This window comes from Prinia subflava, chromosome 4 (assembly GCF_021018805.1).
Source record: "Prinia subflava isolate CZ2003 ecotype Zambia chromosome 4, Cam_Psub_1.2, whole genome shotgun sequence".
NCBI classification, from domain to species: domain Eukaryota; kingdom Metazoa; phylum Chordata; class Aves; order Passeriformes; family Cisticolidae; genus Prinia; species Prinia subflava.
The window spans coordinates 59,658,064-59,685,807 of NC_086250.1; the positions used below are offsets into that span (position 1 = coordinate 59,658,064).

The following is a 27,744-nucleotide window of genomic DNA, read 5'->3' on the forward strand; positions in this document are numbered from 1 at the left end:
ATAACCCTTACTTCAGAAAAGAGCCTGTTTACTCTTGGGAAGCAGGCATGTGGTGTGTGTGACTGAACACCTGAGCTGGCACAGGTGAGTAACCCCACGTCCCTCAGTGCAGCTAAAGGGGGCTGGGGTTTAAACCTAAAGACAAGGAGACTAAACATACAGGGTGAGCTGAATGCTTGATTGGATACTGTTGGGGTTTTTTTAAAGTATCCTTCCCTTCCTGTGCTACTGACTTTAATTAGAGTCAGCCTTTTTAATTGGTTGCTTGCTCTAATAAATTACATATGCAGATTCATGTGGTCATTACTTTTAACCTCATTTCTTTTCCAAGCAGTTCCTGTCAACCCCACTGTCAACAAGCTGCACAGCCTGATTTAATGCACTTCTGCTATTTTGTCCTGCCATTCCTCTGAACTCTCATACTGCCTCTAGTGTCTCATGTTATTACCCTATTACTTCTTCAGGCACCACTTTGGGGCAAAACTGGGACACAGAGCGAGGGAGAAGAGAGAATGAGGCCTCTTAAGTGTGGCTTAACCCCCAGATGTGGGCATTTGAAAGACAAATAATCCATTTTACAAATAAACACTTCAGATACCAGAGACATGAGAAAGTAGTAAGGGAAAACAATGAGTCTCAGTGAATGAGGAAAAGACAGTGACAGTCATATTTTTCTATGAGTCTGTCAAGTAGAAAAGCATGAACAATGAAAAATATGAACATTTTTTCTCACTTTCTGGCTTTTGACATTCATTAAAAAAAATCTGGAATGAGCTCTCCTTACCTGCCTTAACCAAACTTCCTGATGAGAACTAGCAAGTATTCTGTTATTTCTGTCTCAAATAGTTCTTCATCCATATTATGAACTCATTCCAGGACTGTACTGACCTGCACATTCTCTTATATAAAGCCTTCTTCATGGCCTTTGAACAAGTAGAACTCACTGGCTGCCAGCATATTATTTGGTAGCTTTTCCAATTTTTTTGGTTGTTGTTGTTAGGTAGGCATGTGTCTTTGCAACAATTACTTTATAAATACAGAGTAGCATAATCATATGAAAATGGAGAATCATACTTACTGCATATCTGTATTTTAACATTCATTATTTTAGAAGGAAGAAACACAAGATATATTAATTATTGTTGTATTAGCAAAAGGAAACACCATTTAGCAAAAATTTAGAAGTGAACCCAGACAGTTCTGACAGACAGTTTCAGTTCTTTGCTGCACATGTGAGAGATGCAGGCACTGTGAGGACAGCTGTGCCTTAGCTTTAGGCACCTCAGCAAGACTCCTCAATACTTAGACTGGTCCTTTTTCAATTAAGTAGCAAAATATAAGAATTATCCAATGGTGATACAACTTCTTCCCCTGCAGTGACCTCAATGCTGCCTGGTACCTACCTTTTTACATGGATTCTTTGGACTGAGCAGTAAACTGGAATGCTTCTTTTAAGGTTATTAAAACTTATGATACACCAATAGATCTATTTAAAAACAGTTTTTAAACCATACCAATATGATTCTAGTAAAAACATGATGAAAGTAAAAAAGCAAGCAAAGACCTTTTCTTTTTTCCCTTTCTACTGTGTTGCTTTGCCTTTCCTGCTGCCAGAGCTTTAAGTGCTGCCGTCAGTCCCTACAAAGGCTGTCACTAATTAGTGAGGAGAGACTTAAAAATCAATGTGCTGTCTCTGGCGTAGGTAATTATTTACTTCACTTCCACCACAGCCCATTAGTGTCACTGACCTGAAAAGTTAAAGCAGACAGAAAAAGGGAAAGAAATTAAAATCTTCTCGGACAATTTCAGTGTTTTGCCTTTTCAGAACCATTTTTTCCGTGCTTTTCCCTTGCCATGTCCTGGCACTGGCTCGGCACAGCTGTGCCTGGAAGAGGGGCAGGCTCTGCTGGGGGGGTGTGACACCGCTGCACCCAGCCGAGAAGCACTGAAACCATTCTGCAGGAAAGCGGGAGGGGAGAGAAAGCAAGGCGGGAAAGAGGGAGCCATAGAGAAATAAATAACAAGCAGAAGCTGGCGGCGTCAGTGCTCGGCAGCCGAGCCAGCAGCGCTGCGGGGCCGGGGCCCGCCTTTGGTGCTGCCGGTGCCGCCTCACGGATCCCCTCAGGGCTGTCCCCAGCGGCGAGGTCGGGGCAGAAAACGCGGCCAAACAGCGCCCGGTGCTCAAGGATGCCTGGACGGGAGCGAGCAGGCTGGAATCCCCTCCAGCGACATGGAGCTGCATCCCACCGGGAGTTTCCAGCTCCTCCTGAGCTCCGCTCCCTTGCCAGAGCAGCCCGGCTTGCCCCGGCCACGGCTCCCCTCTGGGGCACCCCAGGCCGGCTGGCCCTGCAGCACCTCGCCTCTGCAGACCTGTTTAAAGGGGCTCAAAAGGGACAAACCCCTTCACGACAAGCTCCCTTTTTGAGTGGAGGATGAGCCACAGTCAGTGGCCGCAGGAAGGGCGAGGCCCGGTCAGCAGTGACCGGGGAGCGGTGCCTGGGCCCCGCAGCGCCAGCACGGCCCCTCCTCCTTGCTGGGGTCCGGCCCGGCTGCACTGCAGCGCCGCGCCCTGAGGACACCGCGAGTGCCGCAGGCCGGCTGAGAGGGGCCCGTGCAGCAGCCACGGAAACACCTGGTGCTCTTCACTAATAACACTCCAGCGGAAGGTCGGTGAGTCTCAGTTCTGCGTTTTCTTGCCACAACACCTCTGCAGTTGCCTTGAAAACATTTGTTTTCTGTGGAGTTACAAGAAACATCCACCCCCACCACCATCTGTCAGGCTCCTGGGCTCTGCAATTTGGACTTTAAATCAACTGAGCTAAGGCTGAGGCCCAGAAATGACAACTTCATACTACTATCCTCAGAGATCACAATAAAATCTTTTTTTTTTAAGCTGTAGAGCTGCTCTCAAAGCTATGAGCCCTCGGATGAGTAGCAGCAGAAGCTGCAGCTTGCCACGCTGAGGGTGGGTTTGGGTGCTGCTGATGGAGGACTGAAAGCCAGTCCATTCCCCCTGAGGTGATGCTGGCCATGTAAAAAGCATCTCCTCTCTCCATAACCCTCCAGAGACTGCTACAGTGACCACTCCTTTGCATTAGTCAAGCACCATGAGGTTCAAGTGAAACTCGAAGGATGCTGTTAAACCGCATATGCATAAGTAAAGGTTTAATGAGCTTCCTATTATTCCAATGAGGTTTAAAATTTGCAAAGTGAATTTCTAAAGTTCAAGGAGAGGCGCCCACTACAGCCCACACTACCAGCTGAAGCAGAGCAACAGCAGCACCTGATGCATGCAGAGCCAAAGGCTGGGGCCACCCTGCCCTGTGCAGTGACCCTGCTCAGTTTAAATGCCACCGTTGTTCACAGTGACTTTTAATAACCAGCCACCAGCTTCGGTAAACAGTAATTTTCAAATATTATCCATGAGTCAAAACTTAGCTCAGACTGGTTTTTTTTTACCTTTTCCAGAATAGTCCTACGTGCTGAACACTCTACAACTAGAAAATCTCATGGCAAAATACACGCTTACCTTGTAATTACAGGAAAATTTTCAAGGAGTAAAACCCAACAACTCCAAACCCTTCCAGTTCCGTTTTTATGGCTATTACAGCTAAACCCAGGAAGAGACAAACACCTGGGCTCTGCAGGGACTCAGAAGCAGCTGCTGCAGAGGAACGGGTCCTGCTGAAGGAGTCTGGAATCTGCTTTGCTGGGACTGGGGATGGAGGTGGGGTAGGGGAGTAGGGCCCAGGTCAGAGCAGCATCCATGGCAGCTCCTGTCTATGCCTGTGCAGGCAGAGACACGGGCACAGCAGCCTGGCTGGAGAAGCTCTGCTCATCTTGAGCTGCCCAGAAGCTGTTTGCCATGGCCTCTGACCCCCAGACCACACCAGGGTCTTCCTGCCCACAAACCAGTCTGGTTTTCTGTTTCATTCTTCACAAATCAATAGTCCTGTAACTCTGAATATTTCTATGTATATACACAAAACAAACAAACCCCCACAACAAACCAAGCTACAATGAGATTTTGCTTGAATTTTGGTAAGTGGAAGCCCGCAGAGACACATGTTTTCAGAGCATGCCTTCAGGTCTCCCCTAGGGGAGGCTGCACTACGCAGCCTTGAAGGTTTGTGTTTTGATGAACTCATGGATCAGCCCTCACAAAATTCTGGAATGCAGGAAAGGTAACACTGCCTTTCCCCTGGGCCAGCAGCAACCAGAAATGCGTTGGAAATGATGCTAAGCTATGGCAGAAGGAAAAGATGAAGTATTTCATATGTTTTTAACTAAATCAATTCAAATGCATGCCAGTGCTCTAGCAAGGTGTGCAAGGGCAGACAGTGGACAGACCTACACCATCCAACCCTTGCCAGTGCATAAAAGGCAGTAGGCAAAGCCCCTTAAGGGTTCTTGAAGGATTAATTGCTAAACATTAACTTTATATTGCAAGCATGGACATTTTCTCTAACCAGCAGATCCACTTCCAAGGCCAAATATCAGACACAATCTGCATCCACTGAGCATTGGCAGAAAGAAGTCTTTACAAGAAGTACCTTTGCACCAGTCTGAGTACGGAAGGCATAAATAAACCCCAACTCCTGGGGTGCCTTTTAAAAACAAGTATCTCCAAACAAACTGTTCTCCTTTCCCATTTTCCCAGAAGAAAGCTGCAGGACTTGGCTATCTCTAAGAAACAGGGAGCAGAGAACTTTAGTATTATCAGTGTCACCGGAGATGTGACAAGGTGATCACATCCTCCTGCTTCAGTGTTACTGCACTACTACACAAGACACACTTAGCAACAAATCCTCCCACAGAGTTCAATAGCAAAAGGACAAGGCAACAGCTGCCTCCCTGACCTTGGTTTTGTCTGTTCAGTTAATCACAGCTGCCTTTATACACCAAATATAATCTGCCTCTGACCCTTCCTAAGCAACTATGCCCTCTACTTAGGGCTTGGTTTGTCAAATCAGTCCCTGAAAAGCTTAAAAAGATCTTGCACAGGACAGGAAGCCGTTGCTCAGTTCCATGCAGGACTGACTCCATCAGCACATGTCCCTGTCCTGCCATGGACCACCCCACAGAGCCACCCCAGGCAGAGCCAAGCGGCTGCAGAGAAAGGCCGAGCCTCAGACCTGCAGCACAGGGCCCCACCACAGAGCTTTTGAGAGGAAAGAGGGGAATTTTCTTTCAAATTACTTATCCATTTCTAGGAAATAGGTAGGATGAGAATTTCAGGGGGAAGCAGCTTGGGCTTTTTTGGTTTTTTTTATAGCAGGCCAAGTGTCTGCTATATCTCTCAACTTAATTCCTTTCCAGCTACAGACACAGACACTCATTTCTCCCCATCTCTCTACTAGCAAGAGCTCCAGAACATCTGCTAGAAAAGTCAGGGAAAATAATGAAAAGAGCCTGAAGAAGGGAAATTTCCATTCCTATACCCACCTCACTGTCTTCTTGTGGTGTGTCCTGCAGTAGGCACCAATGCACAAAACAGAGGTGGAAAGACATAAAGTACAGTGGTATCCATGCCAGCCTGACTCCCACAGCCTCCCCATCACACTGCCCACCCACACCCACCACAGCCCCCCCATACACAACTCAAGAGCACAGCACACTCCCCTAGAAGCACTATCATTATTATCATAAGTTACATTAATTTACCCCTTCTCTCAGCTCGTGATCAATTTTCCCCCGATGTTCTCTCGCACAGCTGCAGGTTTTGATCACAGCCTGTCTCTGTCCTGCCACTTCCCTTTTGCTGCCTTGTCCACCTGCCCCAAGAACCTCCCTGCCCACTGAAGTATCTCATCCCACCTTCTGCTGTACCACAGAGCAGCAGCAACCCCTTACTGAGGGACTCCTGCAGTGTCAAGGCTGGCCAGTCTTGCCTTTTCCTTTCTCTAAACAGAAATCTTTACTGAAATACACCCAGGAACACAGTTGTGAAGTGTCATCGTAACTCAGAGATTTTATAGCAACTTCTTGTTAATGCTGTGTGATGCTGGCTCCCAGGTGACATGGCCAAAGATGGTCTGTTCTGTTAAAAACCCAGATTGGTGTTTCCCCTTCAGCCATAAAACCATCACTGGAGCAATATCTGCTTCCATCCCTCCCCACCCCTTGGGGCTGGCACTGGCTTCCCACAATACCGGGGTGAGGCTCAAGGGCCCGGGGGGACACCCCCAGCAGGCACAGCCCTCCAGGTCAGAGACAGCAGTGCCAGGGCCCTGCTAACACGGCCCCTCCCCGGGGGAGCAGGGCAGCAGCAGGACACAACCCAAACCACGCTGGCCGGGGGTGGGGAAGAGGTGCTGGCCAGACACTGGTCTGCAAATGGTGTGCTGTGAACACACCTTATTCCCCTGGGCTCTCTCTCTTCACCATTTTGAAGGACAAAAATAGATCATTTTGACCATCTTTCCTAACCCAAGAAATGGTATTTGAATCTGCTATCCCCCTTTCAGAAAATACACATAAATTAACCTCTGGGCTTCTGTTTCCCTTGGGACACCCATTCCTGCCATTTTTTCATCCTGCACTCACTTTTGCATAATGCAAATAAATGTGACCCAAAAAAAGCCCCTGCAATAAGCTATTATTTTCTCCCGGACTTCCCTGCATGCTGGTTAAGGTGCTGACAACACACGGTACCAGGGTGAGCAGCACCAGCTACCAAACCCGCTGTGGAGAGAAAGCAAACAGCACAGGGCCAACTGATGGATCCTGTTCACTCCGCAATGCAGCACCTCACATCTGCAAGCTGATCATAAATTTTCTTCCATTAGCAACCAGCCCTCACACAAGCTTTTTTTAGATAAAACAACAGGAATATGCCACACAAGGATTTAAGACACATCAAGCTCCTTGGCTCTTTTATGTGAGAATAGAAAATAACATTTAAAGTTCTTCTACAGAAAGTCAGTTGAGATCAGTCTCTCCCACCAGTACAGTCTGTTCCAGGCAGATAAGAAATAAGTGTTAGGAAAAGCCCAAAGCAGAACCAGTCTGAGCAGAAGCAGGAAAGAAACCTCAGAAGGAAACACCAAAGAGAAATGGGAACCAAAGTGTTTCTCAAGTTGCTGGAGTTTTAATCAATGTTAAAAAAACAAAGCACAAAAGAGAAAACTCCAAACCTGGCTGTCATCCCCAAGGACCTGGCTTCCTTGAACTTTTTTCTCAGTAGCCAAATTCAACGAAGTCTTTCCTTATTCCCCACATTTTATTTACTATTTCACTTCTTTTTAGGAAGCTCTTTGCATAGCAAATCAGCTGTGTTATTAACACTATGCTGTCCACAAAGTCCAAATGTCCTATAAAGTACATTAATGGAAGTCAGCAAAATCTGACACCACAACAGAGATTTTTATTTTTCTGTAATTAGTCCTCTTAATTAAAATATTAATTCCATGGTGAGTAAGGCCAGGATCAGCATCATCTTCTAACATATTATTAAATCAGTTTTGCTGAGAAGGAATCATATTAATAATTTTTACACTGGTGGAGTAACTGTTCAACCACAGGTGTACACCAGTAGTTCAGCAGTAACATGATGTTCCATTTCTCAAACCACCATTTGCATTAAAAACATTCTTTCTCAGCAGCATATTTACAATACAATATTGCTCTCTTCATTTAATTTACAAAAACCTTCATGAACAGCAAGGATTAGTTCTGCAGATGCTGTCATTACCTGTCTGCAGCAATATGATTCAGATTCCCTGGAGCCACCTACCAACAGCTCCACACTCCCTGCCTGGCCTAGCAGACTTCTCAACTGCCTGAACTGGCAGCTTCTTGCCCCCTTCTCCCTTCCCCTCTTCATTTCCAGCATTCCAGGATGCTCCCATGGCTTTTTTTACTAGGGAGTCTTGTGTTTTATCAAAACTACAGTCAAATGCCTTACTTAACAGGCTTCTTATTCCAAGTCTAAAAGCTGTGCAGGCTGGAGCGCATTCTCAGAGTCCTTGGGCTCTTCTATACCAATGCCAGAAGTGACACTCACACTTTTGGCACAGTGGCTGTGTGGAAATACAGAGGAACTCCTCTGCTCCACGTGATTCTTTCACTAAGGAATGGTGGGCTGCAGAAAGGCAGTGGCTGTGACCAACATCATGGCTTGGGTTCCACCTTACTTACTCTCTTTAGGATTTCTCTTCTTTAGGATTTTCTAGGATCGCTCCCCAGCTGTATGAAAGGCCTCTTAGCCCTCAGCCCCAGCATTATAAAAGAACAAGAAAAGCCAATCCCCCATTTGCACAGTCAAGAGAAATTCCAGCTCTATCACTGTCCCTCTGTGGCTGCTGCCAGCCCTTCCACACATCCCACTTGTGCTCTTTCCTCCTTGGGGCCTGCAGCCTTCCCAGGCATCACTAGGACACTTCCGTGGTCACGGGTAGCCACCACAAAGATGTTCAGCTCAACCACGAAAAATGCACTGGCAGCAACACTCCTTCACTCCCCAGAAGATCATCCACCTCACTGGGCTCACAATTTCCTATGTCTCCACGTGCACTCAAAGACAAAACTTGCACAGATTGTTTTGTTGGATGGGGTTTTTTTGTAAAAGCTTCATTTTTTTGCTGCCCATCAGCACTGTCTCAGCATATTGCACAATGTTTTCTTTATTATAAAAAAGTCTGTATCAGGCAGGAAGAAAAAAAACTTTTTCAGGAGGCTAATGTGTACTATTGTCTGTAATCAGAGGTAAGTGGTTGCTTGTGTGGCCATCAGGAAGTGGGACCTGGTGAAACAAAAACAAGGTGCTATTAATGGCTTGACCAGAAACAGAATCTTCACCCTCCTTCCTCAAAAATACACACTTCTTTATTCTTGGACATTTCCTGGATGCCTTTTACCTGGCCTCTCATAGAACTATTATACAAATTTGGTTGCCTTCTTTCCTCTCTCCCCACTCACATAACCCTGTCAGCTGGCAAACTTCAACCAAATTTGAGAGAAAGGCAGAGGTCTCAAAGCCTATCCACAGGTTTAAATGGGGAAAAATGAAAGTAATATAAAATCAAGAAGTTGCTAGAGAAGCAATTCTCTTACTGCCTAAGGAAGGGAAAGGTGAAGACCGACCAGGCCTGGGAAATGTGTAATTTTTGGAGCAATATGAAAATAAAAAGAATATAGTAAGGACAATGATGGGAATGTAGGACATCTAAGAGACTCAGCTGCATTAATTCAGTTTGTTAGAGAACTCTGCTTATTTACATTTTAGGTTTTCAACTATTTTTAAAAGCTGTTGAATCTCTGCTAATATGCATGTCAAGGGGAGGGTTTATTGCAAATATCTTAAATTCTCCTGGGACCAAGTCCCAAAGTTGTCCTTATCATCCATCTTCAGCTGTACCACTTAGAGAAATACTTAGAGGAAGTTTTCCTTACCGATGTGGATCTGTAAGAGCCCAGTTTGAAACGGCAAAAAATAATTTCTGCTACAAATCTTCCAAAGCCATGTAAAATTCCTGCAATGTCAGACAAGATTTAAATTGTCACCAGTAGTAAAAGTGTATTATTTATGGAAACACTGCAACAAAGCTATGCACCATACTTTGGAAAGGACACAGTGCAGTAAACCCCTACATTAAACACTGAGAAATTAACATTAAGAATGGAAATATCAAGGGCAGGGCAGGGGAGAATTCTAACATTCTGAAATGCATCAAGAAAGCAAAGCTACCAAGCAAACATAATTCCCTCTGCCATCTTTCATGGATGAAAAGACATTGTGTGGGACAGAAATATCTATTTTGAAAAGCAGCTCTTGGATTGAAGCCTCTTTACTGAGATCTCTTCTAAAGAGAGCTAAGGAAAGAAGTAACTTGTAATCCAGATACCCTATTGTGTCTTGACCAGTAAGTGAATTGTGCCTTTTCAACTCAGTTTATTTTCTTTGATGAAAAAATCCAGCAGTACATTCACAATAAACATCTTCCCAATTACCTCAGATGGAAATTTTATCTCAACTTTTTTCACTGATTTAATTACTGGATCCCAACAATAGGAAATACACAGAGTATCAGTATCTGTGTGTGTACATACATATACATAGGTATCTATATACAGATATAGCCTTGCTCTTCCAGAAGTAAATGAACTTTGCTATAGTTACCAAAAAGGAAACAACAGGCCCTCAGAACACCAGAAATGCCATATTGGGACACCAATACTGAGCTTTCATGGCACACTTTAATGCACACAAACGAGCACTTTGTCTTAAACCTGTTAAAATGACTCCCTGTAACTGATCCATAGCAATCACCACGATTTAAAAAAAAAAGTGTTAGAACTTAAGAAGGAAGGCACTGATAATCACCTGTAGTTGAAAAAATTCCACCAATAATGCCACAGAGCCTCACTAAGAATTGCCAAAAAGGCATGTGTTCTTCTGTCACTGTCACCATAAGTGAACTGATGTCATATTTCATGAATATTCCTGATACCCCATGGCTGCCAGCTGCATGGTTAATTACTCTTTCCTGAAAGAAAAGACAGAAACACTTGTTAATCACACTTGTTATTAGTCATAAGAAAATCAGTCCTACTAGATGGAATTACAAAGAGTTCTTTAATCAGAATTAGCAATGAACAGAAAACTGCGGAGTATCAAGGTCACTTTGACTAGTACCTTCTAAAAGTCAAACATCACGAACTAAAAATTTCCTTTCCTGGTCACTGATCTGCCTTTCTGCATACCAATATTCACTGCTGTGCTTTGGTACTGTTCTCTCAAGGCTTGCTCACGTGGTCCTTTCAAGAGGACTTTTATAACTGGATTGGTGTTGGTGTCCATGAGGATAATGCCACAGAGCTGGCATTACCAGCACACTGGTGGAATACCTGCCACAGCTCTTCCTGCTTTATTAGCCACTATGAATCACTTCACTCAGCATGAGACCTTAATGAGATTTACGTTGCTGAACAGCCTTAGCAATGACAGAATGCCCAGAGGATTTATATAAATCATAGAATACCAGGTTGGAAGGCACCTCGAGGAACATCTAGTCCAACCTTTCTTGGCAAAAGCCTCTTTTCAAACTTTCTGTCAGTTACATCCTATCAGAGAAGAGTCACACAGCAAGAAATACACCTCAGTAAATAAATAAACACCTCAAATTCTGTATGACTACCCAGCACCTCAGTCCTAATCTGAGATATTTCTAGTTTCTTTTTATTTGCCGAATTCTCAAACCAGAAGACACCAAAGAGGAGAGTGTGGCTGCTATAAATACCTACTTTTTAAAAAAGGTTTCAGGAGAGAACACACCTCAAGACAAGCTTCTTTCAAAGGTTTGCTGTAATTTTGTTGTTAGTGAAAGGTGTTGATAAATGCACTGCCAGGTAAGTCTGGCTGAAAATATCTAAGGACAGCAGAAAAGAACATAATGGACTGAAGACAAACACAGCCACGCCTAAGCTAGTAAGAACAGAGAAGACAAGATAAGCAGGACTAAACAGAAAAGCAACATATCACAGCTCCATTTCCCTGTATATTTAACAGTTCATCCTCAAAAAGCATGCAGAATATAATACAAAATAAAAAGCAGAATACCACTTTGGAAAACACAAGTTAAGCAACTTCTTCAGTTAGCTAACACTGCCAAAAACCATACTGCTGTTTATGCTACCACACCAAAATTAAAAGGATGTCAAAATAACGTATCAGTATCAGGTCCCAAAAACTTTGCAATGGTTAAATAAAACCAACCAGTAGAAAATGCTTTCCATATTTCAAAGCATGACAACTGTCAGCATTTGGAGATGGATGATCAGTCATACCAAAAAGGAAAAGACTGACGGTAGTTAAACAGAACCTTGCCACTGGCAAAGGACAAAACTCTACTTTTGTTTCCTTTTCCTCTATTATTTTCCTAAGCCTTACTGGTCTTTTGAGGTTGAACAGTGGAAAAAGAATATGAATGTTAAATAGAACACACAAAACTCCACCCTTAAAAGAAACAGAATTCTTTTTCTGCAAACCATTTTGATCTGCTTCCAGCTTCTACTGCTGCAGAAGATTTACCTTTGGATTGGTAAAATCTGCTAAAAATAACTAACCTTGCATTAGTGAAGCCTTGCTAGAATTAAATAGTTTTAACATAAATAACTACAGTAGGTCAACCATCAAGAACAGTGGAGAAGATTTGGCCCACACCTCTCAAACTCTGCTTCCCCATGTGCCCAACACTGGCAATTAAATCTCACTGCATTCAAGTTTGAGCCGTGGCTGTCTGACCACCTTTTTACACATCTCCATGTGAGTACTCTTTCAAAATAAATGCACGAAGGTGTTCAGTGAATAGCTGTTCTTAGTAACCTTTCCCAGCTCATCTAATAGGAGTATTTGGTTCCCCAAGATCTAATACAAATCAGCTTTGGAGGCAACAGGCAGCAAGAGCAAACAAGTACATAATGGACACTTTACTCCATTATTCACAGGCTCTTCTCCCAAGCAACCTGTCATTGTAGCAATTTTTATAAAAATACTTCCCCACAAAAAACTGAAGAGCTAACTTAGACTGGACAGTTGATTGAAAGAACCACTGTTACACAGGAAGAGAGAAAAACTGAATACAAGATGAAAAAAAGGAACAAGAATAAGATAAACTGCGACTGACATACAGAAGTTTAAGGAACGCCTTAGTTGTTGCAGATTGTGCAGAGAAAACACAAAGCAGATTGCAAAATCAGCAGGAGGTGGGAGTATACTGCATTATGGAATTCCTCTTCATCCTCTCTTTAGTCCAGAGCTTTGGAGCAAACCTTTCCCTTCAGTCCAAAGTTGAACACCAAGACATCCCCTCTATCCTAGTTCCCCTACCTCAGTATTTTTCAGAGGCACAACATGGAATGGTGAGGAAATAAATTCTCCCTTGGAGAACATCACAAGCTGTAATACACTGAACTGCTGTCCTAGTAATATCCACATTTTCTTTCAACCCAAGGCTGTCTTCTCACTTCTCACTTTATCTGTCATTTTTAATTGAACTTTTCGCAAAGAATTTTTTTTTGGCTTTTGAATAAAAGATGAAAACAGAGTTCAGTGTCTGAAAATAAGACATGTAGCCAGTACATCCAACTTTTTTTCCTAGTCTTTAAATTAGAACTTTATGATATATACTATGCTGCATTAACTACCCTTGTTATGGATTCAGAATTAAAAGCCTCTCAAATCCCAGAAGTGGAAGCTCTCTAGGCTTGAGAGTAATTAAACTTGGTGGTTCAACAAAGATAAACAAGACAGCTGAGACACTTACTGTGTGATCAGTTTTTCATACAAACTACCTGTTTCTGTTTCTCACACTCCACAACCAAGTTCAGGATATTCAAGCAAGTTGTAAAGCTACACACTGGGTTACAGACCTAAAATTTGGAGGATTTCACCACCACTACTATTAGCATCCAGTGAAGTGGAAATTACATTCTATCATTAATTCTAATACCAGACTCCAGATCTACAGACGCAGAACATTAATAGAAGTTTGCATGTGTCACCAAGCATATATATATATATATTTATATAATTTTTTTTTACCAACACTGCTGTATGATTTACAGAAAAAATCTAGTGTACTAGAATGTTCTACAAAGAGTCTCTTCATGCTAGAGTACTTTTTAAAACCATGGTACTACTTTCACATTTGAACTTTTGTTATGAACAATCACTTTTAGATTTTTTATCTCCATAGTTCTTTTCCTTTCTTCTACTTACCCTTTCTGTCACTGAAAATTGATGAGTTTCTGCTGAAATTTTGTATGTATGAAGTTTGGTTGGCACAACTGTGATAAAATACTGGAACATCTGATTGTCTAGAAAAAAAAAAAATCTTATTGTTGAATCAGGAACAGAGTCAAAGACCATCTGAGATGTTCGCAAATAAATCAAAGAAATAATAAATCAGCTAAGCCATTTGCACTAGGGATATTCTTCAAGGAATGCCAGCACTGCCAAAACTACTTCAGCGCCATCTGCACAAAGTTAGTTTCCATGGAAAAGACCCATATGTCCCATTTATACTCAGAAATTTACATTTTCCCACATAATGAAAAGACTCACTAAGCTCAGGCCACTCAAAGCTTCAAATGAAACACACAGGTGGTATTTTCCAGGGCTCTAGAACGAGTTTCACACTGTCACGTGTTTCATGATATATACAAATTTCAGAGTGGTCTGAACAGATTTGGTTATTGAATTGTATCTAAAGTGCTGGAAGCCCTTCTAAACTGGTTACAGATTTTCTCTTGATTACACTTCTAGAGACATCAGCATGCTCATGCATTTGATTGCTCTTCGTGCAATTCCCTAAGGGAACAAACACCAATAGAGTGAAGCAATTTATTTCAACTACACTACACCACTGTGGCTGTAAGAGCCAAGGAACCAACTGGCTTTGAGAAAACAGCAGCTCTAGAAGGTTCTGGGATTCACTCTCACAGGGAATGCCAGTGGTGGGATGAGGCAGGTTACTACTCCCCTTTATTTATACATGAGGAAACAAAGTGCTACACAAACCCATCCTGTTATAGTCTCACAAAACGCACAGTGGAAGGGACAAACCAAATACAGGGATAGAATCCAAGGCTCCTGGTGCTGTTTTTTAAATCAAATCAGGCTTATTTTTCATGACAACAATCAGATCTATGATTCTCCACTGTAACATACTGCTGCAATATGGTCAGACTAGTGTAACTTCAATGTAACAAACCTGGAAAAATCTGCAAATCACCTTCAAGGAAACAGCACAGAACACCAAAGCAGATATTAGAAAGAAATGCCCATTTAAGGTGTCATGTAGATAACTAAACAGGACATTGCTCACTACCAAATTTAGCCTGACATGCTCCTTCTCAATCACAACATTTATGAAAAATTATAATACTTTCAAGGTAGCTATTGGGAAACTCAACAAAACAAGATTTTTTTAAAACACACAACACTTACGATCTGATGCAATTTTTTCTGTTCCATCCAACGGATTAATAATTCCTGGAATAAGCTCTCCGAATGACAAATGATCTATTCTATGGGAGAAGTTATAAGCTGAAAGACAATATAGAGAAATTAAGCATTTTTAAATTATGAGACCCTGTACTGAAGAGAAAAAGATGCACCCATTTGTGAAACTGAAATATTCTAATTAATGCATTTACCAAACGCTACTGTACACATCATTGAATCTATTCACACTTCAAAGAAAACGCAAATCCAAAATATTTAACAAAAAAATTAATTTTTTCTAGAGAAGAGCTTCTGAACCAAATTGTAACTATATTTGAATCAATGGTGGAGCTGAACAGTTACAATTTTATAACAGAGGATTTCTAGTTCGCCAAATACTTATATTATTCTACAGTTCATGTTCTTGTAAGCAATTGCATTAAAAAGATACTAAAATTTAGTAAATCAAATGTACAGAGGAAGTATGAGGCAGCTGCCAAGTTACTACACTGCCTATTTTGCAAGTAGTTAAGGTGTAAAAAATTATTAAAGTTTTGTTAACATAAATTCATGGGCAGACATTTGGAGGCTTAACCAATTGTTTAATCAAGTTTATTTTTCACAGTAAGTCACCTTTGCCTCACATGAAGTAAGGCAGCAACACATATTTAATATATAGGCTCATAATCCAAAAATTAAGTTTCTAAGGAAAAAGGTCAGAAATTTTTAACCTTTCAAGGAAAGAGGTCGTTTGGACTGAAATACAGGAATTTTATGTGGTATCTATGTTACAGCAAAGTACATCTGAGATTCCAGTGTTATCATTACTATAGAAGCAACCTAAAAATAATCCTAATAGTGCTAAATGTATGAAAGCAAATTGTTATGGAGTCAGATCACTGCAAAGAATATTCTTTGCTTTTTTTTTTCTTGCAATGCAATTGCACAGCTAGAACATCTTTAAAGCAGCAACCTAACATGACCTGAACAGCAGTCTGACTGAAATGAATCATGTAGGTATGGAGATGGCAGAGAACTTACACTCATGGCTTACAAGGGCTGCCAAGTGTGCATGGCCTCGAGGGTGTGGTATTGCCCTGAAGAAAGCAACAAAGGTTTTATGAATCCACACAGGACTATGTACAAAAATCACCTGTACTTCTCTATTTCAATAAATACTTTATAAAATATGTACATATCCTCATATGTATAACATAACATATAATGCTTAATATATGTAACATATATATATATGTGTGTGTTTTAAAAACTGGTATCTATTGTGTACATCTATATAAAACCCAAATATGACATTTTTATTACTGTCAAGTACAGACAGACTGAACAGTAAGGTCAGGAATCTTGGACTCACGAAAACTCTCTTACACAAAACTAGTGTCTTGCATTTTTAGAAATATCAAAACCTCATCAAGTCACTATGCTTTTGGAAGAGTCACCAAGTGCTACTATATGAAAAGCAGCAGAACTGCTCAAGTGACTAACTAAAGTTTGACCATATTTGTTCTATGAGTAAACAAGTTAACTGCACTCTGTATCTGCTCTCTGACAAAGCAATTTTCAAGAGTTTCCATCCTATAAAACACTGAAATTCATAATGACTACATTACATGCAACAATGCGCTGCACTGCATGGTTTTGGTAATTTATGAAGAAAACTAACAGTGCAAGAATAGGTATTACATGGTAATAAATTACATGAAAAAATACCAAGCATGAGTAAAGGAAGGTCAATAAAAGCCAGTCCTTAACTGAAGTATAAAAGCACATATACATACATGCACTATACAGCATGTAGAAGTCAAGGGATTTTTTATATTCAGGAATTGAACAGAACATACTTGCCCACAGTTATGTGAAAGTTCCCTGCCACTTTATTGACATAGAGATGACCATGAATTCTGCATGCATCTGGAGACTGTAATGAATTATCTTCCCTGTTTAAATAAAAACAATATTGAAAGTACTTGAGAATATTCACTGTCTAGCAGAAATAACAGCAGTACAGTTAGACCTTTTCTTCCAAGCATAAAGACACAACATTATCATCTACCTGTCCTTGTATTCCTCTGGAATTACAGCAGAAATGGTAGAAGGAAGGGAAAGTAGTACAGGTCAGTTTGTATGAAAACAAGGAGCTTTCATTCAACTTGTATTCAGTGATCTGGCCTACGAGACTGGCTTGTGATATCTGAACATGCAAACAGAGAACATCCGCCCCAGGGATTTTTATTTTCTCACTTCCTGCTACCAAAAATGGCTCAATGGGAAAATTTTAATGCTACAATAAACAGAAACAAATACATTTTGGTCACGCTAAAAACACTGTAGCAAGAAGAGCTTTCAACTTTATTTTTTACAAAAGCTTCCACTCTGCACTTGTTGTGATGTCCACAAAAAATTTATTTCCAAAATCGGCTCCTTAGAGGAAGATGGAAACCATATGTTTTTCAACACATCTCAAGCATAAATACTGCACTAACAGTACAGATACTGCACTAACAAAAAACACAAAGGTCCAGAAGGACTTAATTAATCTGAAGACATCAAGCAAATGAGAAAAAAAGATTTTTTGAGTCATCTTTAGGCTTGCCTTAGGAAGAAAAAATCTATTTGATCCTCAGACAGGAAGATTACAACACAGGAAGTGTGTATGGCAGCTTTGGCGTTTGTTTTGTTTTGTTTTATTCAGGTTGGGATTTTTTTTGGTGCTGTTTCTAAGTGGAGAGAATTTCAGCTTTCATGTAGGAAGTGTTTTTCCCTTAGGGGGAAAAATAAAATCACATAGCATCTAGATACAGCAGACCAAACATTCTATGCACTCATCCTTTAACACTTCTCAGTAGCTGGTTAACAGCTAAGTGAAAACCATAAGGGTTTCCCATACAACCTTAAGAGCGCTATCTTAGACACAGGAATTTACTAACAAAACACATTTGTATTCAAAGGTTGATTCTTTTAAAATTATGAAGCATTACGACCCAGGTAATAGCAGCACTGCTTTTAAAAGCTGCTAGAAGAAAAGTAGTTTTAAAAAAAGACCTTGTTTAGTATTGCTCTGACATTACTAATTCCCATTAAGAAGAAGGCATCAAACCACATGGAATAAAAAGGTGTGTGCATATATTTACTCTGTCTATGTGTACACAAGCACACACACAAAACATGGAAACATTCTCCAGTTTGGAAACCCCAGAAGTTTTCATAACACAACAGCTCTCCAAAGCAAGTTTCAAGTACACTATTTTAAAATTCATTAAAAAGCAGTGAGACCTTTTAACCTTATCTTCTGAGGGTGGGGTGGAATCATAACCACATTAAAATGTTAATTCATAGGGTTGGAGGAAAGGGGAATAATGACACAAAACCCCAGTTTTTCTTACCGTGGTGGCAGTGCTGTAGAAGCACTTTTAAATGCACTTTTGAATATCACATCTTGAAGAGAGTGTTCTTCCTGCAGCCTACTCTGAATTATTTGCAGCATCCTAAAAATTGGAGACAAGTGTGAACACATGCAACAGTAAAACAAAATCTAGCTTCACAATTCATTACTGGCTTCAACTGCAGGTTGCAAATCAGAAACTTAGCAAAGTTGATGACAGTAATAAAGCATTACATTAAACTTTGGGGATAATATGTTATACAGAATTTAAAGCTCAGGTGTTCCCAACAGTGTATTATCTAAATACCAAAACTAGCCAGACCCCCAAAATAAGCTTCAGTACTATTATAAGGCTATCAGTATAGTGGGCACGCACAACACCAAGATACTAAATTGATAAACACTGTGTCAATTAAGTCATAGGGAATAATTAATTTGCTTTTGCAAGAATGTGCCAATTTGTTCCAATGGCTCAGCTTTGACATTTAGATATCTGTTTTACACATTTGATTCCATGATTTTAATTTGTGCTACCAAGCATTCATTTGGAAACAGAAGCTGAGTGAATCTATACATCTTGGCTTGCAACTGTATGACACCATTGAACAGGGAAGTCCAAAGCCAATTTTCTTTTTCCATAACAGAGATCTTAAATAATGAGGAAAGCAAAGTAACTTAGCATTTTTTGCAAGCTTGCATTCTTAAATTACAAGCAGGAGCTGTTAGACTCAAGACATAGTTGTGTCGTGTAGCTCTGGTGTACTTCAAAGTCACTTCCAGTACAAATAATACAAACCATAAACATGCCTCTCAGTGCTTTACCTTTGTAATTCTTTTTGTTGTGGGGTGAGCTCAAACGGTACCTGAAACAAAAATAACACATCTAATAAAACATACAGAAAGCATCTCTTCCATGAAACCCAGAAGAAAATTGGGATGAGGGTATAGAGTTATAATCAACTTCACACTTGGTATCACATAGTAGTTTATGAAAGGACTTTGCAGTTTAAATAATACATTTTGTACTCAAATATAAAAATTTCTGTCCCTTCCCACCCAGAATTGCCAAGGAGCAATCTCTGCAAGACAAGGGTCCAGGTGCAGTTTGCTTATTTCTAGGCTCATCCCTCATGAAGCACTAAAGACAAGCTACCAGACCTGCTACACTTCATTAGAGGATCACTAGTAACATCTGTTTGTAACATAAGTTCAAACCTAAATATTTGTTAACACAAATGTACTCAATAAATTCAATTGCAACTAATGCTCAAATATACCCAGAAGCTATGGCCAAAAGAGATCAACTACAGAATATTTCTCTAAGAGGTTGGTGGAGAACAGAAGACACAAGCAAACCAGCCCAGTAATGCTTTGCACCAAGAGGAATTCAACTTTTAAATAAAAAGGTAAGAATCAACTTACTGGTTCATAGATTAACCCATCTGCAGAGGCGACCATTGTTTCTGCTAAATCCAGAACATCAGCCCCCACATCTATTTTAAACAGGGAGAAATATGAAGTCACACAGATGATCAAGGACAAGCAAAAAAAAATCAAGTTGAAATGAAGTTTCACACTACAGTGATAAACGTCAGTATATGTTATTGTTCCTTCAACCTATTTAACTTTCAACATCAGCTGATGGACACTGACAAAAAACTCTTCAGATCTGCAGTATTTCCCACTGATTTAACACCTACAGAGAAGTTGTATGAACCACACATACAAGCTTTCTAGTATCTGCTATGCATATATATTTTCTCCTGTTTTACAAGCACTAGAACAGAGATCAAGACTAGCCAAAACAGAGGATAAAAGTTTATTTTCAAAAAAAACCAACCAACCAACCAAAAACCAAGAAAAGAACCACTGATGTACTATACAATTAATTCAAGGTTTAAGCTAGCCAAAAAAGTGAATCTTGAAAATTTTCTTGCATTCCTGGTAGAAGTAGTATTCTATCTTCTCTCAGTCCAGGAAAAGTAAGACTGAACACAATAAAAGTTCATTACCTAAATTATGTCAAAATAATATTAAGTATTGCCTTTAATGTTCATAAGGAGGATGAAATTATGTGATGGTTTCACTGCTGTTAAATAGTAGACCAGCTTAATATATCCCAAGTTCACAAATAAATAGAAATTGTTATAAATTCCTGCTGCTGAGTTGTGTCTCACAATGAGCTTTTAAAATATTTCAGCTAATGAGAGACTGAACAACAGATCCTGTTCCTGCTGACAGACAAGGCAAGGTTCTGTGAGATGTGAATGAGAGTGCACAGATATTCTTTACATTTCTTACTAATTCCTTCAATGAGTCATATGCCATCAAGATCACTACATGCCATTAAGATCAGAAGAAATGACACTAGTAAAATATTCTGAACAATATCCAACTACATTGTGAGCAATATAGTTGCTCCCTGAAGAGGTTTTAAAGTATTCAAACACTTTCATTGATGGAATACTTACATTGACACCTCATGGCAACTGTAATATCAATATTGATCCTTAATTTACTGGAAAGAAAAAAAGGCAAAAATCCATTAAGCAACCCTGAATACAAGTATCAAGAAAAAAATCTCAGACTATCTGTAGAAAGACAGTCAAGTACCAAAATTTATATGTATAAATATAATACTGTTTAAAATTTGGGTAAAGTAACATGGATTTTTAGAGCAAGTTAAAGCACTTGTAACTTAAGAGATAACCTCCATCACACCAAAAGTGTGAGTGTGTGGCATTCCCCAACATTCTGGGCATTCCCTATTGGTTTTCATGTTAGTTTCACAGAAGTCATTTGAATTATAAGGAGTAAACCCCCTCATACAGTCATAGGATTCTATTCTCAGGGAGCTTCCTCTGGGAATTAGCTGACCACAAGCAAATCACATCAGGGATTCAACACTGGCCCACCCTGGGGTCAGACAGGGAGAGGAGAAAAACAGTTAAAATTATACCAATCTCCATTGGTTCCAATTGTCAAGAACCACAGGCTGAGTGATTAGCCCACAATCAAACTGGGGAATCTGTAGTAGGACATACTCCAAATCCCGTAACAGTCTCTTAACTGGCAGACCACCCTTCCCGTGTGATATAACCTACTTCAGCAAAGACCTAAGTGTGAAATCCCAGCTGAGTGGATTTACTACATTTGAGCTTTTGATGCAACTCCTTTAAATTTTTCCTTTTTTTTTCATTACAGAAACCTTCATTACTTCTGATGTACAAGACATCCAATTAATATATGTATCTTTAGCTTGTTACCACAGCAACTACCCGAGCAGCCTTTAAAGTTATTTCAGTTCAGTTTCAGTTAGCTCACCTCGTGGGTGCCTGGCAATGGGCCAGTGTCAAACCACAACACAGACACATGACATTTAAAGGTGTTCAGGGCACAAAATCTGCATTAACTTCACAGGGACTCAGGTGCCTGACCAGCTCTGGTAGAAAGATACACACAGTCCTGACAGGCACATGAAAACATCACCAAATGAATCTTCAGGGGGGTGCATCCGGAGACAAAATCAGTGGCAACCTCTAACAATGCAGTCAAAGTTCTGAGCAGCACAAAGTACAATGGCAACATACTGACTGTATGAACTAGAGAAAGCCTCCAGCCAAAACTGGCGGGTTTATCTACCTAATGCTAAGTTACATCTTAAAATGGTCTCTGAATTGTTAGCAACTAATTCCTAAGGGAGCTCCTTCAGTAACAAACCTATACTATTTTGACTTCCTCATTGCAGAAATGTCAATTTATCTTCTTCATAGATTACACAGAAGAAAAAGCCCCAAAACAATCAACAGATGAAAAATCAAATCTCTGTAGTATTTAATTTGTAATTTCAATTATAAATTGCTTTCAAGTCACATGAACATTTTAAATCTATTCTTTCCTGAAATGCAGGCAAGTAACACGTTAAAAAGAATTCTAACAAATGATGTTACCTAGTAAAATCCTTGTCTACTTCATATTCATATTTCATCCATGTGTCCTGGTACACCATGAACTCCATTATAGTCAGGAAAGCTATTGTTGTAAATGCTATCAGAGAAACTGGTCAGAGGAAAAAAAAGTAGAAATTCAGACTGTGAGAAATATTATTCAGAAACATAAGCAGAACAAAATTCTAACAACTCCAGAAGCTGAGCATTACTAGTACAACACTGGTATCTTTAATTTATAAATCCAAAAGCTGCTCTTATTTTCATACTGATGGTATTTGTTTTTAGACAGGATTGGAAAAGAGTAAGCCCTACCTTTGCATCAAGAACGTAATTTTTAAATACAATTAAATACTGGAATGATTAGGAAGTTGTGAAATCCCTGTATGAAAAATTTAAGAACAGAACAGCTCTTCCTCCACATATAAAACACACACAAATCACTTTCAGGGATGGTCTAGGAAAACTCAATCCTAACTTCCAACACGAAGGAAGGAGGAAGTGCACCTTAAAATCCTTTCAGGCCTCCACTTGTCTACAAGTTAAGTTTTTATAACATTTTTTTTATATCAAGTTTTAGACTCAAGAAGCTAGCAGATAACAGAAATCAGATGTATTATATTACTTGTGTATAGCTGCATAGTCATGACTTCCACTCCAATATTTCAAAAAAGTCTTCCTCTGGCAACAAGCAACAGACAGCTATCCATTCTACCAATGAGTGAAGAACTTGAAATTATTTTTAGGATGAAAATGAATTGGTGTATTTTAGTGGTACACATGCTTTACTTATCTCCAAGGTAGCCTACTCCTCACACTTGCAAAGTTGTACAATGCCGAGGGGAACATCACCGTGCTGCACGGTCAGAAACACAGTAACAGGTGCACAGAAGCACTTGCTATGCCCCTTTTATTAAATCATGGCTTTTATAAACTTGCTAACACTTCAGCAATGGAGCACAGTAGTAATTTGTACAGCTTATTGGCACTGTAGGTTTTTTCATTTACATTCTGTGGAATATCTCTATGGAATCCGTGAAGGGCAGCTTGAGAAAAAAACAAGCTCATTGTTGATAGGCTTCAACTCCCTGCACAGCGCTCCACAAGGCAGAGGTGGGAGCAGAGAATAAAGGCACTGTCCCTGGGGATCAGGAAAGCACCTCCTGACTGCTGTATCCATCAGCAAGGTTTCCAGTTCTAGCTCTCAGCTGACACTATGTAACAATCACACATAGGAAACCCTTCATGTCAACTGCACTAATCAGTTAATTATTCTGGCTCTCCATTTCCTTCTGCAGCGGGCCAGACTCACCCTGGATATGGAACCATAGGAATGCTGCAGCCATATTGGCCATCCAGAGCCACACAAATACAATTAGAGCCACGGCTGCTTTCCAGATAATTCTGAGCAAACGTACGTATGGATCTGAACAGGAAAATAAAGTCTTAAAAGAACTTTTTTTCCTGAAGGGTCTCCCAGCCCCAGAGCTGGAGCCTCAGCCTGTCTGAGAGACCAGTACTTCTTTTGCAATGGATTTGAAGGCCATGAAAATCTGAGAATAGTGTTGGTGTGTTTTAGATCCCTATCGCATCAGAAAGTAAGCCTGACACTTTAATCCTGAATGAAACAGGAATATTATATTCAGATTTCATAATGGTACAGAAAAAGACAATCCTATATTGTCATTCATAAGGCTACTGGGATAAAACCAAAGAATGTTAAAGTAACTTCTGGTATTGAGAAATCCTTAAGGCACCATCCATCAAGCAAATGTCTCATGAAGGATGGTGCTATACTAAAAAAAAAGGATTTTTAAAGCATTTGGCGTTTTTATGCAAATTACAACATAGAAACAACACACTTGTTTCCTCAGGGACTGGGACTAACATTAACAAAGAATTATTTAAACACTTCTTAGAGATTATTTTACATACAATAATCCTTTAATTATTAACAGTGCACTTGAGGAAACAGCAAAGTAATATAGAATCTTCTGATATTTACTTCTACACTGTAAGTGGCACAACAGCTTCAAAGGCTTATCTGTAGGTTGCAATTGCTTCCTGAACTTTTTATTCAACTGAGTTTCAGGCATAATCACACATGAGAAATATCTGTCCTCCACTTCTAAGTGCTAGCAGTTTCTTATCTGCAAATAATTCCAACAGTCCAAGAGAAGTCACTATTTTCAGATCAGGCTACCTCTAACTCAGCTTAACACAATTTTATGATCAGATGTATAAAGAAAGGTCTTTTTTTACAGCTCCAGCTTTTTCAGAGAAGCTCAAGTGACTAATAGGGACAGTACAAACACACGTCCTGGATTAAAGTGTTTAGTTATTCAAAGGGTTTTCCTTACTCTTAAAATCAAGTACACCTTCAAGAGAAAAGCTTTAGAAAACTGCTCTTAATCCTGATGCTCAACTTATCTGTCTCTGGAGAATATTTTTCTACTTTTGCAACAGCAGAGTGTTGAATCCCACCATCATTTCAGGTCATGCCCACTCAGTCTCACCCAGAAACCTGACACCAAGTAAAGAGCTTGGTGAGACAACAAATGAGAAAGTTTTATCACAGCCTTGGCACAGTGCATTTCCAGTTGTGACTGGCTAGAAGTTTTTATTTTTAACCTTTACATTGGGTTGAGTGTCACCAGCTTTATACAAAAATCTCCCTTCAGACAAGTGATAGATGCACCTGTTTGGGTAAGATACTATGCCTTTACTTGAAGGGGATGAGCTCAGTCAGTCAACCAAAGAATTAAAAAAACCAATTTTGGCTAGTTTCAAGTGAACACAGACGCCTGTCCTCCTCATGCTGAAGTTTCTATCAATACCAGCATCTCAACAGGGCCCACCTGTGCCTCCGCTCGCTGAAGTCTCCACATAGCTCTCAGGAACCTTTGGAAAGGCATCCAGCTCTTTCATCAAATTCAAGGTCTTCTTCCGATTCAGTCGCCTCATCTTCAGCAGACTCCTCCACCTCCTCCTTCATATATTCCCTCTAATTTGAGAATAAATTGTTGTGATTAAAAGACACAAGCAATACTGCTCAAACTGACTGGCTTTAACATAAAGCAATAATAAGACCATTCAAACCCCAGAAACATGTTTTCCAAAAATACACTCTAGACAACTGGATGGTCACTCTTGCTTCAAGAAAAAGGTTAACATTGGCCTGGACACCACTGCTTACAGTCCAGCCACATCCAGCACATTCACCATTTAATTATTATGATTAATTTCTTTCTCAATTAAGTTCTTATTGGTAGTGAATACATCACATTTGAAATTTTAAAAAAAATTAAACTTGGTCCTGAAGTAAATTTGCTAAACAGACCTGACAGTGCATGGAAGTCACTGGCTTAGGAGGAAATATCTAATAGGCTGCATAAACTTCAGAGGATGTCAGACTGCTCTGGGCTCCTACATTTGACCAACGTGGGCACAAACTACAGCTTAAAGGAAAAGAAAAGGTGCATTTCCCATTTTTACAGGTACAGAATATTGCGATCATAAAATGACCATTTTTTTCCTCTATAAAAATACTTCCCAAAGAAAATTATGGATCAAATCCTAACTCTATCCTTCAGAATCATTTCTGTACATGACATGATCTCTGCTTGGAGTCATGTCAAGCAGCAGGATGCTTGCCCAGGAAAAAAGCAGCTTGCCCTGGAAATACTGTCTTAAACCATTTCCAAATCATGCAAATATGCTCACAGCCTGGTCCTGCCAATACACTGCAAGTTTTAACAAGTTGACGCTGTTGTTTTTCTTCTGGGGAACTGCTGAACTTCACCCTGGAATTTCTGAAGCTATGAAAACTATCATGCATTTACTGTATTCTGAGAATGTCACCTTATGGTTCCCTATTTAAATAATATAAGGTGGACAAGCTAACCAACACTGCCAACACATGAGACCGCTCTCATCATCTTGTAGAAAAATCTGGGAACTCATCTACCCTGCTTCAAGAAAACATCAAGTCTCTGGCATGTCCTAGTGAAATTACTCAAGATCTATCCCCTGCTCTGCCCCCTTCTGGTGCTGAGCAGGCTTTGTACCATGCCATAACAAAGCAGTAGACTTTGTTATGGCATGGTACAAAGCCTGCTCAGCTTTGAAATTGAAACTCACACAAGAAAAATCATCTATGCCTGCAACTTTCTCATTACACGAATTGACTTCAGACACAGCCTCTGCACTTGGCCAGGCTGCAGAGATCAACAAAATGGTACCGTGTGTGTCGATTCAAAGAAACCCCAGCTGGAGTGGGCAGAGAAGCCCTGGAACAGGCTTTTGGCTATACAGCATAAAAAAAAAAAATCAGGAAGCAAGGTTCTGTCCTTACTACACCACGTAACTGTTTTAAAGAATTAACTCGGAGTAGTTCAAGGACAAGTAGTAAAAGTTCAGCGCACAGATATGGCAAAGCAGCTGCTTGGACACAACTGAAGCCATAACATTTGTTAGCACAGAGGAAACACCAGCGGGGCTTGCCTGCTATCCCACGCAGGATCTATAGCAACGAAGCCAATACAGCACCCGTTCATTTTCGGGTTATCTTCCCTCCTATCTCATGTGTAAGGGCACACCGTAAAGAGGCACAAGATAAACATAGGGAATTTGAGAGCACTTTACTAAAAAACTTTCTAAATCACCCTACATCAGTTAGTATGTGGATTTTTGTAATCCAGCTAGAAATATGAAATCCGTTCATTGGTTTCTTTAATCCCACACAAACATACTCACTTTCAGCTACAAATCCAGATGGAGGCCTGATCCCATCCCTGCCCATCTCCACACATGTACTACAGACACACCAACACATTTGGAGTACATTGCTATGAAAGTAAGGTAACATAAATCCAAGTGCAAATTGCGTTAGGAAACTACTATTACCATTATTATTATTTACGATACATAAGGGACAAAGCACAGCACAAACACCACTCAGGCCAGAAGCCCGCTCGAAGCCACGGTAACTCCGATCCAGCTGAGGGGCTCGGGCACTTCTCGCTTCCTCACACAACTTGGCAGCGAAGCCGCCACCGGCGCGTCCCAACACCGCTCCCACGGGCACGGAGCGGCCCCACGCCTGAAGCCCCTGCCGGGAACTCTGGCCCGGCTTCCCACGCCGAGGGAGGCCCCGGCCGCCGGCTCGGAGCGCACACCACACACCTGTGCGGGCCGCGGGCGCTCCCCGCCGCCGCCACGCACCGGGCAGCCGCGGGACGGGACAGGCCGCGCCCCCGCCCTCCCGTCGCCCTCCCCTACCTCTCGCTTTTGCCGCCGCTGCGCAGCGCCGCGGGCGAGGCCAGACGGGCGAGACGAGCCGCAACGCGCTGGCCGGCGCCCGCCCCGCTCAGCATGGCACCGCCGGCCGGGGCGGGCTCGCTCCGCCGCCGACGCCCGGCGGGAGCCGCGGGCCGACGGGAGCGGCGGCG

General features: G+C 40.9%; 1 protein-coding gene across 1 annotated transcript; it reads right to left on the minus strand.

Moving 5' to 3' along the window:
• Nucleotides 1-6,847: 6,847 nt before the first annotated feature.
• ERGIC2 (ERGIC and golgi 2) lies at nt 6,848-27,714 on the minus strand. The gene is made up of 14 exons (XM_063396860.1): nt 27,575-27,714; nt 25,153-25,298; nt 22,298-22,406; nt 20,819-20,865; nt 19,770-19,840; nt 19,170-19,210; nt 18,349-18,450; nt 16,807-16,902; nt 15,989-16,044; nt 14,951-15,049; nt 13,721-13,818; nt 10,325-10,487; nt 9,394-9,473; nt 6,848-8,743 (listed from the first exon to the last, which is right to left on the minus strand). Exons 2-14 carry the CDS (start codon nt 25,256-25,258, stop codon nt 8,678-8,680), a joined length of 1,134 nt encoding a protein of 377 aa, XP_063252930.1. The 5' UTR covers nt 25,259-25,298; nt 27,575-27,714; the 3' UTR covers nt 6,848-8,677.
• Nucleotides 27,715-27,744: the final 30 nt, after the last annotated feature.